This window comes from Achroia grisella, unplaced genomic scaffold (assembly GCF_030625045.1).
Source record: "Achroia grisella isolate CSIRO2021 unplaced genomic scaffold, CSIRO_AGI_Agris_v1 utg642, whole genome shotgun sequence".
In the NCBI taxonomy this organism is placed as follows: Eukaryota; Metazoa; Arthropoda; class Insecta; order Lepidoptera; family Pyralidae; genus Achroia; species Achroia grisella.
Window position 1 is genome coordinate 3,116,509 of NW_026712979.1, and position 19,274 is coordinate 3,135,782.

General features: G+C 31.1%; 2 protein-coding genes across 3 annotated transcripts; one reads left to right on the plus strand and one right to left on the minus strand.

The window, feature by feature from the left end:
• Nucleotides 1-5,888: 5,888 nt before the first annotated feature.
• On the minus strand, nt 5,889-7,963 carry LOC131849414 (protein cornichon). The gene is made up of 4 exons (XM_059199492.1): nt 7,785-7,963; nt 7,598-7,710; nt 7,288-7,431; nt 5,889-6,063 (listed from the first exon to the last, which is right to left on the minus strand). Exons 1-4 carry the CDS (start codon nt 7,932-7,934, stop codon nt 6,036-6,038), a joined length of 435 nt encoding a protein of 144 aa, XP_059055475.1. The 5' UTR covers nt 7,935-7,963; the 3' UTR covers nt 5,889-6,035.
• Nucleotides 7,964-8,433: 470 nt separating this feature from the next.
• On the plus strand, nt 8,434-15,745 carry LOC131849413 (endoplasmic reticulum lectin 1). 2 transcript variants are annotated; one of them, XM_059199489.1, is made up of 8 exons: nt 8,434-8,780; nt 9,083-9,314; nt 10,399-10,563; nt 11,540-11,832; nt 12,553-12,606; nt 13,475-13,639; nt 14,409-14,571; nt 15,388-15,745. In XM_059199489.1, exons 1-8 carry the CDS (start codon nt 8,619-8,621, stop codon nt 15,717-15,719), a joined length of 1,566 nt encoding a protein of 521 aa, XP_059055472.1. In that variant the 5' UTR covers nt 8,434-8,618; the 3' UTR covers nt 15,720-15,745. The 2 variants fall into 2 exon arrangements, with proteins under 2 accessions (XP_059055472.1, XP_059055474.1); XM_059199491.1 differs by lacking the exon at nt 12,553-12,606 and having other exon boundaries at nt 8,435-8,780.
• The last annotated feature ends 3,529 nt before the right edge of the window (nt 15,746-19,274 follow it).

The following is a 19,274-nucleotide window of genomic DNA, read 5'->3' on the forward strand; positions in this document are numbered from 1 at the left end:
CTATATTATTAATATTATAAAGAGGGAAGGAAGAGGATTTTTTTGTAAAGTGGACCAATAACCGTAATGTTAGCAATGTCAGATTAATCTCCACGTGGTTTTATCCATTCATTATCTCCACGTGTGTGGATTAGTCTTCCCCTGAAAACCATCGTGATAAATTCATAGTGAATTTACCATGATGTGCTGACCTGATATACTCATCTTATTATCCTCCACTGGTGCCCCGCCAGCGGAAACCGTTAGCGCAGGCGGGTGCACCATTCTATTATCATCATCCATAAGGAAAACATATTATAAAAATGTAAAATTTAAGAGTTTGGACGTTCGAGGTAATCTTCGATACTATTTTTCCGGTTTGTTTTTTTTTTGTTGGATAGCACATTTATCAAGGCTAAATAATATAACATGACGAATAATAGATGCGGAGCTGCAATGAAAAAATTTGCAAAAATAAGGAAAGTGTGACCCAGACGAAGTTGCACAGGTAAGCTGGTATTATTTTAAAAAATTTAACGGCGTTATAAAATAAAAAAATCAGTCAAGTGGGAGGTAGACAGGTGCATATAAGGTTCTCAACAAATATGTAATAGACAGTAATAGTTAAAAATAAAACTTTTATATTCTCAAAAACTGTGATAGTATGAACCTACGTTCACCTTTAAAAACAGTAACTTTCTTTTAACATCAGAAAATTTTATGATAAAATGGTAATATTATTTTGTTACCGTTCTCCATCGAAAGTCGATACCTACATAGCCTAAAAATAGCACTAAGCGGTTCGGGAAAGTACAAATAAACTCTATTTATATGACAGCAGAGTTAAACTAGTTTAAACTAAATGGAAGTATTTTTTCCTTTTCATTACAAGTGGGTCAACTGAGTGAAAAGGAAATCTGAATAAAAAATCGAAAGTATGTAATCTCTGTAATATAGTCTTGTGATACATAAAGTCGGTGCTAAAGAAATAGTGGATTTCCAACCAAAAAGATAAAACGGCATTTTGCCTATTTGTTCGACATGCCTAAAAGTAATATCTATAAATAAGTAGGTACATACATATCTGAAGTAGGTACATATATATTATATTTTCATGACTAACTTTATGCAGTATCTAAATTAAACTGAGTAATGGGTACCTAAATTACTCAGCGCCTTGATAACGTATACCAATACACTACTTGTAGTAGCATAGAATAAAATAGAATAGAAAATAATTTATTCAAATAAACTTAATGTATAGTAAGCATTTTCGAATATAAAATTGTTAACAACATAAATAATATATGTTAATAGAAATACTAGTAACTATTAAATTAAAATAAAATGTAGTGGGTTTTTGTAAACCGCCTGTTTAAAATGTTTGCACCGTGAGAGGAATTGAACCCGCGATCATCAGAAAAGTAAAACGATGTGATAAACCGCTAGACCACCGTAACGAGTGTATTCATTCATTATATCAGTCAAACTTCGTATTTAAATATTATAATTGAAATGAGCCTGTGTTGATATGTCTTTTAAACCAAGTTTTGTGACCCCCCTAACACTTTGTTATATACACTTTATCTAACCTCCTCCCCCGGGGGAAGGAATTGTTAGTAATGGGGTTTAATGATCCCTTTGCTAGCAATGTATCAAGTTGGGCCGACCTCCACGCGGTTTCCCCTGGAAATCATCTTGATAAATTCCTGGTGAATTTGTCACGATGGGCTAACTGACCTGACCTCATAATCATCTTATCATCCTCCACTGGTGCCCCGCCAGCGTATACCGTTAGTGCAGGCGGGTGCAATATATCATTATCATTCATTAAAAAAAACCCTACGTATGACGTTATTTATGGATAGTTCTTAATTACTTGACTGTCGGGTAGTTAATAGATTTCACATAAAGCCGGTTCATATAATTTCTACTCACTTTCCATTGTACTTGCATGGAATATCTGCAGTAGAAAACGTCATCTCTGGTTTCCTGTCATTTCTTTCTCAATTACAATGTAATACATTAGTAAAGTCTAGGTTTTTCTGAGGGTTTTTTTTTAAAGATAGTGGAATGGTGCATCCGCCTGCGCTAACGGTTTACGCTGGCGGGGCACCAGTGGAGGATGACAAGATGAGCATGAGGTCAGGTCAGTTAGCCCATCGTGGTAAATTCGCGTGAACCGCGTGGAGGTCAACCTGACATGGTACATTGCTAGTAATGGGGTCATGAGTCCACATTACTAACCATCCCTTCCCCCATTTTTGAGGGGTTTGGGCTATTGCATGCTGTTTTAGAACAGTTGAATTGCGACCATCTATTAAAGACTAGTGATCGTCAGATATTGTTACGTGGGTGAGGAAATTACTGCTTTCTTTACATCTTTGCGAGGGTGCTGCTCCTCAAGTCACCCCCGGAACATCTGATACCCGCTGCAGCTGATAATAGGAATCAAAATACAACAGTTTTAACAACCATATATGTCTTCGGGCGAGAGAAAATGGTTGACGTAATTTATTCCTGGCTTTGTGAACATTATTTTTTTTTAAACTTTCGTATTTAATGTGTATATGTTGTGGCGCAACTTCTAAGTAATGGATTAATGAAGAATATAACGATAATAAAACAAAAAACAATATTATCGTATTAACGGTTAATTTTTTTTAGCATTAACGGTGTTTACCATTACCGGAAAGGTAAGTAGGACATTTTAATATCAAGTGGAATTTTTGTACTGTTACAAAGTATATATATATAATCTATGCTAACTTTCGGCGGTCGGCAGCTACCATGCGAATACGAATTGCAATTTTTAATAACGGTAAGTATTGTGAAGGGACTTTTTGTCAATGAACGAACACTGCGAATTTACAGTTAGCGAATACGGTTGCCAGCTATGAATAAAATACCTACTGACCGCTACAAACAATTAGGTCGTAAATTTACAGTTCATAACTTACTGCAGATTGCTTGATGAAAAACTTAGTGAACGGTATTTTTTTTGAGAGCTTCTAAATCTGACTGACAACATTACTAGTTTAGTATGAATTCTTGTACATTTACAATTGATCAAAAAACGATACGAAACTTTATTTTGGTACTTTATACTATTTTTATAATTAATCACAACTTAATATGCACAAAGCACAAACTCTAAACTAACATAATATCCTTTGATAGGTTTAGTACTGTTTTATAAAAGTATATTTTTGATCTTTGTAAATACAAATTATTATGGTTTTATTTAACATATTACTACATTAAGAAATATACTAGATTAAGATAGACTACTTTTGTACGATTAGGTAGTTATGGTTTTTCTGTTTTAAAATGGCGTGCCTCATGTTGTGGCACTTACTCCTTACTCGTTACGTACACCGCGCGGCTACACTGTTGCCTAGTTGCGCTTTATTCTACAAAATAATAGTGTTATGCATCCCTTACTTGTAAAAAATAATATTTATAAGAATATATCTTGTAACTATATTTCTCATGTATATACCGTATTTCTATATTGCAAATATGTAAGGATGGAGTTAACACACTCTCGTTTGCGAAAATTATAATGTACATGAATAGTAGGTACTATTTCCACACGCAAGAGAAAATAATAGATGTCCATATCGAGTCGCAGAGTTAGCGGAAGTAAACAGTCAATTCTCATATGAATTATACGAGATTCTTCTGTAATTGGTATTGTTGGAGTATTGTCGTCTAAGACAATGCCTCGTAAATTATTTATAATGCAAAAGATGTATAGTAAACAGTCTTGAATAACAATACCTACTGTTAATTGTATTTTTCGTATATATTCTGTTACTGGTCTATTTAAACCAAAATCAAAATCATTTATTCATATTCGCGAACCACACCCAAAATCAAATAAATGTGTGTATAGTGCGAGAACCGAACTCACGAACATTGTAAGTAATGTGCTAATCCACTGGATCACCACGATCGTATATGAAATATACATATTTGTATACCATACTACCGACTCGCCCTGGTTTTGCTCTGCTATTAATTTACACAAAACTAATGAATTATACGCCTAAACATTCCTCAAAAATAACTGATGATGGAAACCGCCTGTAACTCTGTTTGAAAGAAAGAAAGAAAGAAAAATTGTTTCGTAGTTTTATCCTGAACATATGGACAGACGCGGCGGAAGACTCTCTATTATCAGTGGCGTAGTTACCTAGGAGCTAGCCGGGGCAGTGCACTGGGGCCCTCGAATCCTTACCATAAAATTTCTATTGAACTGAATTTTTCAAAATTTCTCCCATTTTCAAAATAAATATGACAGGTTGCAACCCGACTTTAATCATGCCAACACAGTTGAGAGAAATTCGACAGTTATACCTTCGGAAAAGTTCCCGAAATTCTTTCTGTGGGTTGACAGTGTCATCAAATTGACGGATAGCGATATGTTCGTTTTAATAAAACTTTAATGTAGGGCTCCACTGCTGAGCAGTGTGGCTCCATTTTTTTATTTTCCCCAGGGCCCTTTGTTACCTAACTACGCTACTGTCTCTTATATGATATGTATGTATATCATTTCAGAAGCGGAGATTTAGTTTGTTATTGGCACTTTTTATATCTAACTTTACTTACTTACTTTGACTTATTGTTATGTAGACTATGACGTACTTACCTTGTTTTTTGGGAGATAGATAAGGAAAAGTTAATCATGTACAGGCAATCATAGTGTTAGATAAAACTGTCCATGCAGTAACAACGTGTCTAAACAAATATATTTATCGCAAATAGTTTTTGGCAAATCATTCAACATTTATTTTTAGGCTCAGTGTATATTTTAGGTGTAGGTAATTAACTTATGTATGTGAATTGTTTAATTTAAACTAGTCATCCATTTTCCTTTTCTACATCCTGCTTGGTATATCATTTATCTGTTCATTCTTCTAGTGATGGATGAGTCTACGTTACCAATTCAAATTTCCTTATATTAAGTTTATTTGAATAAAGATTATTTCTATTTATTTTTAGTCGTCATATCTGTTAGTCTCTGCTTAAAACTACAGTAATTTTTATTCTATATGGTCGTGATAAATGCGTAGAGTAATTGGTTTATTGAAATGATTTGTTTATGTTATTATCAAACAGTACCTACGCTCATATTGTTGTCACTAGATACCTAAGCCCTCCAGAATCTGTTGTGTAGATTCGTCTTTGTCTTGGTTTAAGTCATAGACCTAAACTTTTTACTGAGCCTGTCTACCTACTTGGGAACTTAAATTTCACGTAGTAATTCTAAATACAATTTTAGCGTAAGTCAATTCTTGAAAATTATATGGAGAAATATTCACCACGGCCTAACTTCTTCCTGATCTTATAAACCAGATGGAAAACATTGCTAGCATTTAGCCCACTAGTTTCCTACTAAAGCTAGATGATTATAGTCTCAGATTATTAGAACTTGAACTATTTGATAATTCTAGTTACGTTTAGTTAGATATGTATACAAAGAGAAAGAAAAATAAAAAAGTTTTACTGTTGACACGCAGATCGAGTTGTACAATATAGCTTTATAACTTCGTTCATGGTACCGGCATCCGCAAGTCAATTTAAATTTGTAATTTTATGAAAATAGAACATTATTCTTGGTGATATCGAGGTAGTGTACCGAAAAATAGGCCCGGCACAAAATAGTTCGTAACTGATTTTAGGAACATACATATGAAACAATGTTTATTTTTATTACTTAATGTAGGTAGCTTTTTGATTTACAAAAAAGATTGCGTTATGTGTGACTACTCTTAGGCATTGTCCTTAGACATTGAACTATTGAATGATCATTGCCTATTGATTGCTTGTCAGTCTTGGCAAGTTTATCAGGTCAATTGTTAGCCTTGTACAAGTTTATAGATATAAATAAGCAATGCAATACATTAATTTATATGAAACTTTATTATCAAAATACTGTCCAATCACACTGAGGTAAACTGAGAAGAAACATTCCACTTGTTCGCTTGATTGGTATTATCCATAGAGTTCTAACAATAAATTACTTAATGGAGATAACAACTTCATATAATTTATGCAGCAATCAACACCACAATCATTCTGTAAGAAAAACATTAATAAATTGATATGATTTAATAATACAAGTGGAAGTTGCAGGGGAAGTGGAACGGTGAAGGAGTAGAAAAATTAACATAAATATAGAGAATAATTAATATATCTACATTTTATACATAAAATATTAGTATTATATAATACACTAATTATAGTATTAATGCACATATTACTTGAATTATGATCATGAATTGATTGAATCAGATTTTGATTTTATATTTGTTTGGTTTCATATTTGATTAGAGTTTTTGTATGCTATATCTTTGTAAAAATGTAACAATTTTTATAAGAAATTAATATAAATATGAATTAGTTCTTTGTCTGGATTTCAACAAAATGAATAATAAACAAAAACTTGGCATTGCAGAATGGATTGGAACAAGATTTTTATTCCAATATTTTTTCTGATTTCTATGTGGAGTCTTATATACTTGTTTAAAGTGTCTTGTGAAGTTAATCTTTTGTATACACTATAAAATGAATTGTATAGTTTGGCCTGTGAGTGAGCTATTAACCAAATTGTTATCTACTACATCTGAGTATACTTTGCACTGTGATAAAGTTAAATTTTTGAATTCATCACATTGCATTTTGTTTCATCTATATTTTATATACTTTGAACTCTAAATAGAATGATTAATTATATCATACCATTAATAATTTTATGATGCAATAGAATTAATTTACGAGTATTTAATTTATATCAACATGCTTGCATCTTGCATCAGTATTATAACTAAGTTTTAGGTGGCTTATTAAGGAAAAAAGAAGATAATTTATATTTATTTTTAAGTCTTTGATTTTAATAAAATGCTTCTTATGATAAATATATATAATATATAAAAATAAATGTATTTAACCCCAAGGCCGAATTATTGAAATCGACAATAATTGAAAATGATAACTTGTTAGAAAAATTCTCAAAATATCATGTAGAAGATAGAAAAAGATTTTTATCTTGTACATTATGACTTTAATAAAAAGTGTTACTGCATGTAATAAAAAAGAATTATTGTTTGCAATACAAAATAGAAAATTCAAAGGTAAGACCAAGACTTAGGTATATGTATTGAGTATCTTACATACTACTTTTAATTATTTTAAGGTTAGCAGATATATGAATTTTGTTTGTGTACTTATAATTATTTTGTTGTGTGTTACATCATTAATATACCTACATTAAGTAAATATTAATGGAAAGAATTTACTAACCCATAAAGATATAAAAAGAATGACAACAGATAAAATGCCAGCTTGATCCAGCCTTCTCGTTGGCAAACTGTTAAAACATCAGCATTCATAATGCTTGTAGGATCATATAGACCCGGCCCTGACATCACGGGCCTTGTATAGTATCTGAAATTTTTTTTATATTTATAATTAATCAAGAATACTCATAAGATTTTTATAATGCACCCGCCATTCACATTTCTGTCCTTAAAATAAACAATAATATAAAACATTAATTGAATTTGAGCTTTAAATTAGTGTACCGAAATAAACATAACCTAAAATATCTTACCTGTGTATATGGTACAAGATCAAAGGAATGTTTATCAACAATGAAAACCATTCTCCCGATAACAGGAATAGAACATTTATAAATAAATGCAGTAAATACTCCGGTAATACCAGCTGAAATCAAAATAACAATGAGTAAATAATGTAAGCACCTGAAACAAACACTTTTCTTGAAGGTCAAAACTTACAGGATTAAGACTGTTGCACTGATCTATTGGGTTTTTGTAATCAGTCTTTAGTTCATCAAATGCTATAACATGGAATATAGAGAAAAATATGAGAAAAGCGTCAATTATTAAAGCGATAATATAAGAAAAAGCTGGGAAGCTAAACGCCATTTTGACAAAAAATATTTAAGTGACATTGACGTATATGAGAAACTTTTCATAGATTAATACCAAGGAACGAGATCACATGCCTGCCTGTCACATCTTAATTGACAAAAGGAAAACGATTGAAACAGCTTTTTTTTTATTTTGAAACGGTGTTTTAAAAAAATTTGTGAAGGTGGTTTTGACATTATATAGGAATGATGAAAACAAATTACAACATTTTTTTTATTATTAAATATTTTACGACCCTGAAGTTTTCCTTCCTGGCACATTGTTTCTTTAGTCTTAGAATTGCCATCATTTATTTATGCCTTTTTATATACAAACTTTTTAAAGGCATAAAACCTAAATGGTAATTGTTTTATCTCCAACATGGTTGCGTTATAATATTATAATAGAGTTAGTGAGCTTCTTTTATAATCTGTGTATATGGTTGTATATATATTGTTCCTTGTCTTGTTTTTAATGTCTAATGACAGATGTCCAACTCATATGTAATGCGTCTGAATTAAATAGCAGCCTACATATACGGAATCTTTAAGAATGTTTATACAACTTTTTTTGTAAGTTTATAGATAGTCTACGTTAATTTATTTTCGGGATTTGTGTATTAATATTCTAGAATTGCATATATTATCAAAAGAAAACAATATTCAGTATCATTTTAATATGTACCTGTAAAAAAATAAAATGTTAAATACACTACTTCTGGTATTTTGTGCTGTTCAATTGGATTTAGGTGTAGGGCATGATTTTAAAGGCTTTGATGATACAATTCTTTTCGGTATAAATTGGCCGGGTACTCCAGAGAATATTGAAAATTTAATAGATGGAGATGCTAATAAATTGGAGGTAAGTTTTGTTTCGAGAATAAATTTTATGAAATTATAATCTAATATCTAATTACAATATATGTTAATAATGTAAATTATAATAGAACATATAATATGTATTTTTTCTGATGGTTTTCTTGATAGTTATTTAGTAATACCACAACCAAGTCTACAGTGAGTTGGCTTAACACAAACCTTCAAAGAAATCTTTAAACTATAGCATTATTAGGATGTTTTTCATAACAATACCAAAAACATGATATGGCATCTTTCTAGTAATATGTAAAAACCTGAGAAATTATTGACTCACAAATTTTTCAGAACAAAGAAGTGTTAAAAGTCAAAACATCAATTAATGAAAATTATGAGTGTCACATACCAGAGGTGAGAGTGAAGGAGTCTACTGGTATTGAAGAGTATAATGGGCCGACTCCTCTAAATCTTCTGAAACCTATATTTTCTCAAAAGATATGTTCTTATCGGTTAGAGAGTTATTGGAGTTATGAGGTGTGCCATGGAAGGTACATTAGACAGTACCATGAGGAAAGAGATGGTAAGGTATACATATTGTTGTTTAAATAGAAAATAGACTTTTTTCAAAATTAGAAGCTAGAATTGCCTCCTTTTATGTAAGTCAATTAACACACCGTCTTAATCATAAACTAAATGCTTTTAAAATGATATATAATACTTCTGTGTAAAAACTTTAAATGCTTGTCTTGTAAAAAAGTGTACATTTTGAATACTGCCATTTTTCTATTTAACTAATGATATGTCACATTGAGACATTGTTTTTTTCTCTCTATATTTTATTATAAGTTCAAAAGTCTGTTTATCAGCTTTTCACAACTAAAAGGCTGAAGGGTTCGTAATGAAATTTAGTATGAATATGTGTAATATGATTATGGTGGATATAGGCTATCTTTTATCTGAAATAATAATCACTAAGGGAGTGAATTAGTTTATGAGAGTTTGTGCATGCTAAGTTGCTTGTGAATTTATTACTGTACTAGCTGTACCCGTGACTTCATCCACATGGGATATAACTTTATTTTTTTAAATATAAGTAGCCTAAGTTACTCCTTATTACATCAGATACCTGCCAAAAAAAAGTCCCATCAAAATTAGTACAGCCCTTTCAGAGATTAGCTGGAACAAAAAGACACTGACAAAAATTGAAAAAAATGATATTTATATTCATATGCATGTAGTAAAAAAACGGTTGATTCAATATTACAAACAGACACTCCAATTTTATTTATATCTATAGATGTCAAATATGTCACACCTGTGCATTATTGGAGCATCACAAGTAACGTAAAATAAATTTTATTGTACTATTAGCTTCAAAATTCATCATAATAGATTTAAAAAAATACTTTTTGATTATATGATTTTATTATTATTTTATTTAAAATAGCAACAGGCAGCATATTTGAACATTTGTCTTGTCCGTATATGCATTCTGATATATGCATATATGCATTCTGAAAGACTAGTAGAATAAAAAAGATTTTTTTTTATTCTAATAAAAAAGTTTCTTCATTCTACTGCTCATCATCCATATTTTATTACTTTTATTTAAATAAAAGTTGTTATTATTTCTATCACTAAATATTATTATTATTAATTTTCAGGTAAACAAGTCAAAACTCAGGAGTTTTATCTTGGCCATTGGAATACGGCAAAGCAAGTCAAACTGGAGTCAGACATCAAGGCTGCCCAAGAAACCAAAGAACTGCCAAAGACTACTAAAGTAGAGGGACTCAACTTGCCATATGTTGAAATGGTATTGGATGAAGGTAACTAAATATTTGAATATTCACTTTAACTGTCTTATCACTTATAGAAGCCTTGTCTTTATCCCATTATTTGTCATCGGCGCTGTATGTCATCCTCTTCCACTGATCCCTATCAGCCATCATGTCTGACCATACTTTACTTTTTCTTTTCCATCTTTTTTCAGTCATCCTCTCCATTTCCATTCATGGTATATACTTTTATTAATATAGTACATTATATATTTTTTGTTTTACTCATTAATTTTGTTAACATTGCATTGGAACTATTATGGTTACTGGTCACAGCCTAATCTGCGCCCTGCAACTGATTGACATAACTTACAAATGCTCGCAGCTTGGCAACTAAAATAAAGAGACTTGTGTAACCATGCAAACAACTTCTTATAGTGTACCTCTTGGATAACTTTAATGTAATGGTAATAGCACATCAACCTGGTAATAATACATAAATATATTTTAAATTTGAGGCCAATTAAATTCCCTATTTAATTGATCTAGTTGTTACTACTAGTGATGTACTGGATATCGTTATGCATTTCATTCTAACAGTGATTGGTTTGACTCCAGTACTCAAAGTAGCTATAAGATACTTTGAGATTTTCATCAGTTTCTAAAATTTTAAGCAATTTCTTTTTTATTTCTTATGAGACTGAATACATAGTACTTATATATGACTGAACAATTTATTTTTTTACAGTAGGTCTAAAATTGAGGTTTCTAAAAGTTTTTTTCAAATTCAGTAAAATGATAATCTAGTTCATTCTTCAAAGTATGCGCCACCTATCAATTTGAGGTCTTGCGTGCCGACAGCGATTTAATAAGAATACAAAGATCCGTAACCGCGAATTTTGTCACATCATATCCATATCGGATACATATATATACATTTTTAATGATCCGGCACAGAACTAGTACATTACACTTTTTTTTTATTGCATTTCGGGTGTTACTAGAATTAATGGTTATTTAATTACAGGTACAATATGTGATCTCAGTGGGAAACCTCGTCTTACTCGAGTGTTGTATGTTTGCTACGCACATGGCAAACATGAAGTGTACTCATTCAAAGAGACATCCACATGTGAATATGAGATAATAATTCTGTCGCCGCTGTTGTGTGAACACCCGCAGTTTAAACCGAGTGATGTCACAGAGAACAACATAAACTGTTACCCCGTGGATGGTGCACCCAAGAAGCCAAGGAATCTGTTGAAAATGGAAGTGGACAGTTTGAGGTTCCATCACCAGTCTGTTCGACTTTTGAATAACGTAAGTCTATTTTGCTGTATGTTTTGTAAATTTGTTTGTTTATATATTATGTATTATGCTGTAAATTGTTTTTGAGTGTTCACTGCTCATTATTTGAATTTTGTACGAATTTCATCCATTTTTAAGAAATGTTTCGTATTGTACGTGTACTTTTCGTATGGTAAAGATAAAAATTTGATATAATTCTTTTTTTTTAATAATATTAACGACATCAGTTGTGTACCAGTTCAGCATACAGTCTTACTTACGATACGTCTATACGAACTCACATATTCGTTTCGCAAACGATAGATATTTGTTTATATTTATGATTGATTTGATATTCAACAATCATTTGTTTGTAATTCGACTGTTTTCTTTGTATATGGGTATTTAAAAAAATATTTTTGTATTTCTATCAGTTGTATAATATATATAGGACAAGTCCTGGTTCGTGACTACTAAATGATGCTGTTTTAATTGTTCTGTGTTTAATTATAATGGATGAAATTCACTTATAGAAACTATAAGTTTATCTCTAAAATAAACCCTTCTCAGATTATTTTAGAGATAGATTCATAGTTAGTGGTTCGCGTGTTGTTTAGGTCCCACTGTATTTCACGAGTAGTTAAACTCACGTGTTTGTTTTTAAGTGTTTGTTTAATTAACTTAATTACTTTGTATTTATTTGTTTTGTGTAGAAATTAGAAGCTTGATTAACATTTGTGTTGGCATATTCAGGATAATGAGCCTAAGGATATACTTGCTGTATTGAAAGTTGAAAAGATCGATAAGGTAATTGATTTATTTAGTTATTTCTTATATATTTAGTATGTACATTATTTTATATTAAATATATATATTTATTTTACATAATAAGTATTTATGTCACTGTAGTACTTAGATGGCAATATATTTGGTAAGTGTATTGTAGGATAGAACGCGTTATCTGGACACATTATCGACGGTATGAGATTAAGTTAAGATGGGCTCAAAAGGACTGAATTTGTATCCAGGACAGTAAAACATAATAAATAAAAAAAAGTAACACGTTATTAATAAAACACTATTATTATACATATTATGGAATGAATCCATATAAACTAAAACCTACAAATCCGTTCTACATATGTGTGGTGTTATGTCACTTTCTTTAGAATGAAGAGAATAATGTTTTGTTATTATAAATACATGTGTTTTACGATAAACAAGATGTAATTGTTAAGTGAAACAAACAAACTATTACAGATATCGAAAAACTTTCTCCTGACACAATCTTATGTTACCAACTTTGATTCCATTTTCGTTAATTCAGTCGTTTAGCCGTCAAAGGTCACAAACAGACTGACATACTTTTGTGTTTTTAATAATAGTATAAATGTTTATTGTGTACTTTTATTTTTCTTTGTTTATCTGTGTGCAATAAAGTTATTATTATTATTTTATGCCGTTTATTTTCCTATCTATCTACACGCCAGATCACTAATAAGCTAGACAGCCAACTGAGTTTAATTTTATGATGATATGGTGTTGAAGTTGAGGCATGTTTTAATTTCATTTTCAGCTACGTAGCTTTTTTCTTAAATTTCAGGTTACACACCCAAATAACATCACTCTCCATTCTCCTACAGTTGGGTAATTACATGTGTACAATTCTTTTTAGGATGGCGAAACCCACCTGAAATTCGAGTTGCATCCGTTGAGTGAAGATGAAGGTTTAACAGATAGTGCCAATAAAGTGATGCCAGCTATTGACAAGATGTACCCAGTCATTACAGATGATTCACCAGTTCGAGCGTTTCTTAACGGGGAGAATTGTTTGCATGGAGTAAGAATATCTTCTTATATATATGTCTCGTGTCACAATGTTAAGTACCATACTTCTCCGTAAACCATATTATACCATAGACAAGCAAGATTTATTTTTATTTTTATACATATTACAATTATTTACTAGTGAATTACTACTACTACGTAAGTACAAAAATTTTAATTTTTTCAAAGACCAGTCTTAAATCAGATATAATGTAAATTTTACTGGAACGGCCCGTTCTCTTACGTCTTAGGTTAAAGGTCGTCATATGTTTAATTGGGTTTTTTCTGTTTATGTTTGTTTCTTATTTCAGAACTTGGTCAATTATAAACACATTTCAAAAGTATTTTTATATATTTGCAAACATTGTTCCAATAAAAATTTTATCATAAAAACTCATTCATTATTATTATTAGTGTTTTTTATGATAATGAAATTCTGCACCCGCCCGTGCTAACGGTTTACGCTGGCGGGGCACCAGTGGAGGATTATAAGATGGACACGAGGTCAGTTTAGTTAGGCCATGCTAAATTCACCATGAATTTATTACGATAGTTTCCAGGGCAAACCATGTGGACGTCAACCTGACATGTTACATTAGCTAGCAATTACTAACAACCCTTTTACCCCGGTGTTTATTGTGTATATTAGTAATACGCAATCCCATTCAATTGGTTAAAGATGGAAATATTTTTTTTATTTGAATATTAATATTTATATAGCATATTAATAATTTGAAAATAAATAAATGTATAACAAGGATTAAAATTGTTATGTTTTCCAGGGCAGCGGTTGGTGGAAGTACGAGTTTTGTTATGGGAAACATGTGATCCAGTATCACGTGGATCGCAACGGCGACAAGACTACGCTGTTATTGGGAAAATTTGATGAGCAAGAACACCTTGATTGGGTTAAGGCGAATGTAGCAAGGATGCCCAAACCCGTTGGTGAGTTTAATTGATAAATTTAATATGTTTTTAACCCATAAAAATACTAACGACAACATAAAGGGTAGACTCACTGCTCCCTCTGAGTTTTAGATCGTTTTGTCTCGATTATTATTACTTCTAAATTTTATTACAAGCAGCAATCGTAATAGTTTATTACTTGAGGCAAATTAAGATGATTATTATTATTCGTAAATAATTGAGATTTTAGTGTATTGTTTAGTTCTCATTTAAAAGCGCCATGCGTTGTAGAACTTTGTCTGCTTCATTGGGACATATTTTATAGTATATACTAGTTGCTCGTAATGATCTGTAGTGAAATCAAATTTCGTTAATATTCGTTCAAGACCGACGACCATATAGATTTTCTTTTAATTTATATTAGTTTTTAGTTACTGATTAGTAAAACAGGTACAGGAAACAACTGCAATTCAATTACTATATCTCTCTGAGGAGACTGAAAATGGATACAGATCGAGAATTACATACAAAAATCGCATCTATGCACTTATGTTAGAGCTTAAATTGCTTAAATTGTAATGAGTAACAATTCACAATTTACTTCAAAGCTGCCACACCTCATGACTATTTTTTGACAATATTTTGCCCGTTCTATCTAAATACAGTTTTACTATATTGTATTGCGTACGTGCTATTGAGATCCAAATGTGTGCGGTGAATTTTATTGCAGTCAACCTTTTTAAAAGCCGTTTTTTAAATATCTGTACGTTCGAGTTTCAGACGCCGATGTTAAGTTATCGTCACCTTACGCATCACCAATACAACAATTTATTAACTTAAATATCTTAATTACAGAATACCGAACATCAGTATCCCACTTTTATTCAGACGGCGATGTTTGCGACAAGACTGGTAGGCCTCGCCAGACAGAAGTGAAGCTGAAATGTTTGGAGAACTCGTCGAGTCCTGCTCATGTGTCACTTTATTTGCTGGAACCTAGGACCTGCCATTACATACTAGGGGTCGAAACGCCACTAATATGTGATATTTTGCCATTAGCAGACGAGAATGGTTTAATAAAGCAGGTAAAACCACTTGGAACTAAACAAGAATCGGTTGTTGACAAAGACGATACTGCAAGTACTGAAAAAACACATGAAGATGTAAAGAAGTTTGGTAATGACTAGGAAAATAAATATTTGTTTAAAAGTTATCTAGTTCTTTTATTAAGTTGCTTGTCTAAATGTAAGGGATTAACGATGATGATGACGTGTCTAATGTATAGAATGATAATAATCAATATTGAATGAGGGACTCTGTGGTCTAGCAGTTTAGCACTCCAGTTCTGATGATCGTGGGTTCGATTCCTCACAAGGATGTAAACCAAATGTTTGTTGACTATTCATGGGTAAGTTTGTAACAAGCCGGGTGTTTTGTAAGTAATTTGTATTTCTATTTACAAAAAATATATATCTAATTATTTCTATTATTTGTCTAATACCGATAATACAAGCTTTGCTTAACTTGGGACTAGATGGCGCTGTGTGAATTGTCTAAGGTTATTATTATAATAATACGATTTCCCATGTCAAATTTATTAGGCCATTCGAGTCTATCGCGTGTCGTGCGACTATGATTGTCAGGGATATAAACTAGCTTTATATAATTCACTCCCAATTCTACGTTCATTAATCCGTTATGGAGCGAAAGAGAAAGAAAGAAACCTACTTTAGGATTAAAATATTTAGATACAATATAGTAAGTTCACTGAGTACTTATCTGCATCCGGAAATTATAGAATAATTTTAAATTCATGATATTTTAAATTATCTGTATTCCATACCACAGTGTTATATTGTATTATTTATATAGATACAGAAATTACTTGTCATGCTATTTTTATAAAAATATTATTTACATACAAAAATGTCTTCACTGCATGTTATTAGTTGTTTATTAAAGTACTAAGACAGTTCATTAATCCCTTTAAAGGTCTTTAATTAAACATTTTAAAAGTACCTATATTTTTTTCTATAAAAAATGAATGACGCTGTGATTACGAAATTCCTTCACATCCAATACTAAGTCGCAGAAGTAAGCTGTAGAACTCAAACAATTTAGTAATACTTATATACTCTTTAGTTACCTTTTTAAATGACTGAAAATGAGATAAAAGAAACAAATGCGTTTAAACTTGACATTTATTTACATTTATATCAACAAAACGGGTGTTGTATAAAACAGTTCTTTATATTAATTTTCTCATACCAATTGTATACATACTAAATAAGGTGCCTCGAACATGTCTAAAAATAATTCTGCTGACTGCTGGTTAAGATATGCTGGCTCTGTACGTACCGTGACTCGATTAATTCTTATGAAAATATGTATACGGGCTTTTATTAAAACTATAATGTTACTTTTAATAGAACAATCATGAAACATGAAATTTTTGATTGGTTGATCGCAGATAGTAAGAAAAATAATTAAATTATAGTTCTTAAAACTGTAAATATTTGAAATAATATAATTACTTAATTTCCATAATTTATTTAAGAGAACAGAACAAGTTTTTCAGAAAAGGTACATTTAGGTATCTCACGTGACACATTGGTGATTCAGGTCTATAGGCTATGGTACGCTACATTTACCACAGATGATCTGTACGCTTGTTTGCCACCATAGTGGCAATACAATAAACAAATACAGTAAATATTATAAGTACTTAGGAACATTAACATGATCAACTTTTCAAAAACATCGCTGTCGCGTAATTTTCTTGGTTGCTAGGTCATATCTTTGCAGAAGAAGCAAGTATAGTTTTCATAAGTGTAAAGTAAAATTAGACCAAAACATACTGATACTATTTCTCATCAAAGGAAACATTATTTGTTTAAGAATTTTTGATATGTGAATAAATTAATATTAAAACAGACAATAGTTTTTAAATAAATGTTTTCAGCCAGCGTTAAATTATTTTTAAATTAAGTATACGACATTACAAAATGCAAATTTTAACATTAATGTTTATTCAGCTTCTTGTAGCATCTGTTTGTATTAAATGATGGCTGTATTGTACGTGTTTTGTGAAGCTGGTATAAGGAAATATGTTTTCGTCGACCACTTTCCATTAATACATGAGCGTACTAAGTATCAAATACATTTATAACATATCATAAGTCGACGGCTACACGTAAAGTAATTATCATGATCCTATTAATTTTATAAATGCGATAGTTTGGGAATATGGATGTATGAATGGATATTTGTCACCCTTTCACGCGAAAGCTACTGAATGGATTTTTATTAAATTTAACAATAATATAGCTTATACATCAGAAATACACATAGACTATAAATTTCACAGGGATAAAATAGCGTGGATCACAATATTAGCAGTACGTGTAGCCTTCGCCTAAGATTTTCCATAATGTTTAATTCCCTACAAAAAAAAACATTACGACGTTTATTAAGAAATAATAAGTTTATAAATTAATTACCTTTCATGATTACAGAAATTTTTCAAAAGTTCTACAAAAAATTTTATGACCATACTTTAGTGATTACTTGCTCGGTGGTAATGGGACATCCATATCTCATCATATATCAGAAAATTTCTTTGGGCTAAAGAGAAATTACAAATTATATATGTTCCTTTACAATAAAGTTCAATTTTAAATATCAATAATGCGTTATTGATTTTAAAATATAACTCTTTTTAAAATTACCATGACCATTATTTATAAGGCAAATGATATCTAAAGGAATTCTATAATGACATGCAGCAGTCTATGGTACAGCCTTAACTTTTTCCATAGTTTTCACTGATAATTTAAAGTGGTCGACAACAACAATATTTACATTGCGTCCTAGAAAAAATATATTTCCATAACCACCGTGGACGTGGGACAGACACAACAACAACGGTGATGTCTCAATTCTCTAAGATACCTAGAAAATGTAGGTAAAAAATTGCCTTAATTCAAGTTTTGACATTTAACTAGATCACACCTTATAAAACAGGCTAGTCGAATGGTCGTGTCCAGGATTACGTCTATCTCATCCCGAGATAATGGGTATTCCCAATGTCAAATATTTTAACAAACAACCCTTTATATTTATACCTTACAACAAAGAATGATAAGATAAAGAAGCTGTGCCCGTAGAACACCGCAAAGTCAGCCGTCTATTGTTAGAAAATTTCATACAATATACGGAATTCTGTTAGAAAGCCTGGTAGAAAATCTGCCTGTACGCATATTACTTTTACAAGACTTAGAATCTAATAGAATCGCACAAGTTGGGGGTCTAGTATAATTTTTCACATGTTAGTGATTTGTGGTAGGCGTTGGAAATTTCTAACAGACCATTTTTTACAAGATGCTGACCTTAAACACAGTGTCACCACGAGACTAATTTACTGAAATCTGTACAGCTGTAACACTTACAAGGAAACTTATTCAGTCTAGATATTGTCTTTCATCAGACATCGCAAAATGACTAAATTAAACTAAACAATAAACCCATTTTGATAAATATATGTTTAAATATAATGTAAGTAATACTCAACTAAATTAAATTAATACAATAACGGTTGTCTACCTACATCAGTTCTTTATACGAAAAAAGGTAAACATTGATTAAGGCTGCGCATATACATTCGGTTAATGGTTAGGTGGTTTGAATGAGACTAAAGTTGTGTTTGACTCGGATTGGCGCATTTAGCTGTTATGCTCCACATT

What these genes read in the sequence shown, in the direction of transcription:
- LOC131849414 (XM_059199492.1), bottom strand. Translation starts at nt 7,934, where the DNA reads ATGGCGTTTAGCTTCCCAGCTTTTTCTTATATTATCGCTTTAATAATT. An exon ending in ATCTTGTACCATATACACAG is followed by an intron (nt 7,432 to 7,597) that starts GTAAGATATTTT and finishes AAAAAATTTCAG; the next exon opens with ATACTATACAAGGCCCGTGA. An exon ending in TTCTTTTTATATCTTTATGG is followed by an intron (nt 6,064 to 7,287) that starts GTTAGTAAATTC and finishes TTTTTCTTACAG; the next exon opens with AATGATTGTGGTGTTGATTG.
- LOC131849413 (XM_059199489.1), top strand. Translation starts at nt 8,619, where the DNA reads ATGTTAAATACACTACTTCTGGTATTTTGTGCTGTTCAATTGGATTTA. An exon ending in TGAAATGGTATTGGATGAAG is followed by an intron (nt 10,564 to 11,539) that starts GTAACTAAATAT and finishes ATTTAATTACAG; the next exon opens with GTACAATATGTGATCTCAGT. An exon ending in GGGAGAATTGTTTGCATGGA is followed by an intron (nt 13,640 to 14,408) that starts GTAAGAATATCT and finishes TATGTTTTCCAG; the next exon opens with GGCAGCGGTTGGTGGAAGTA.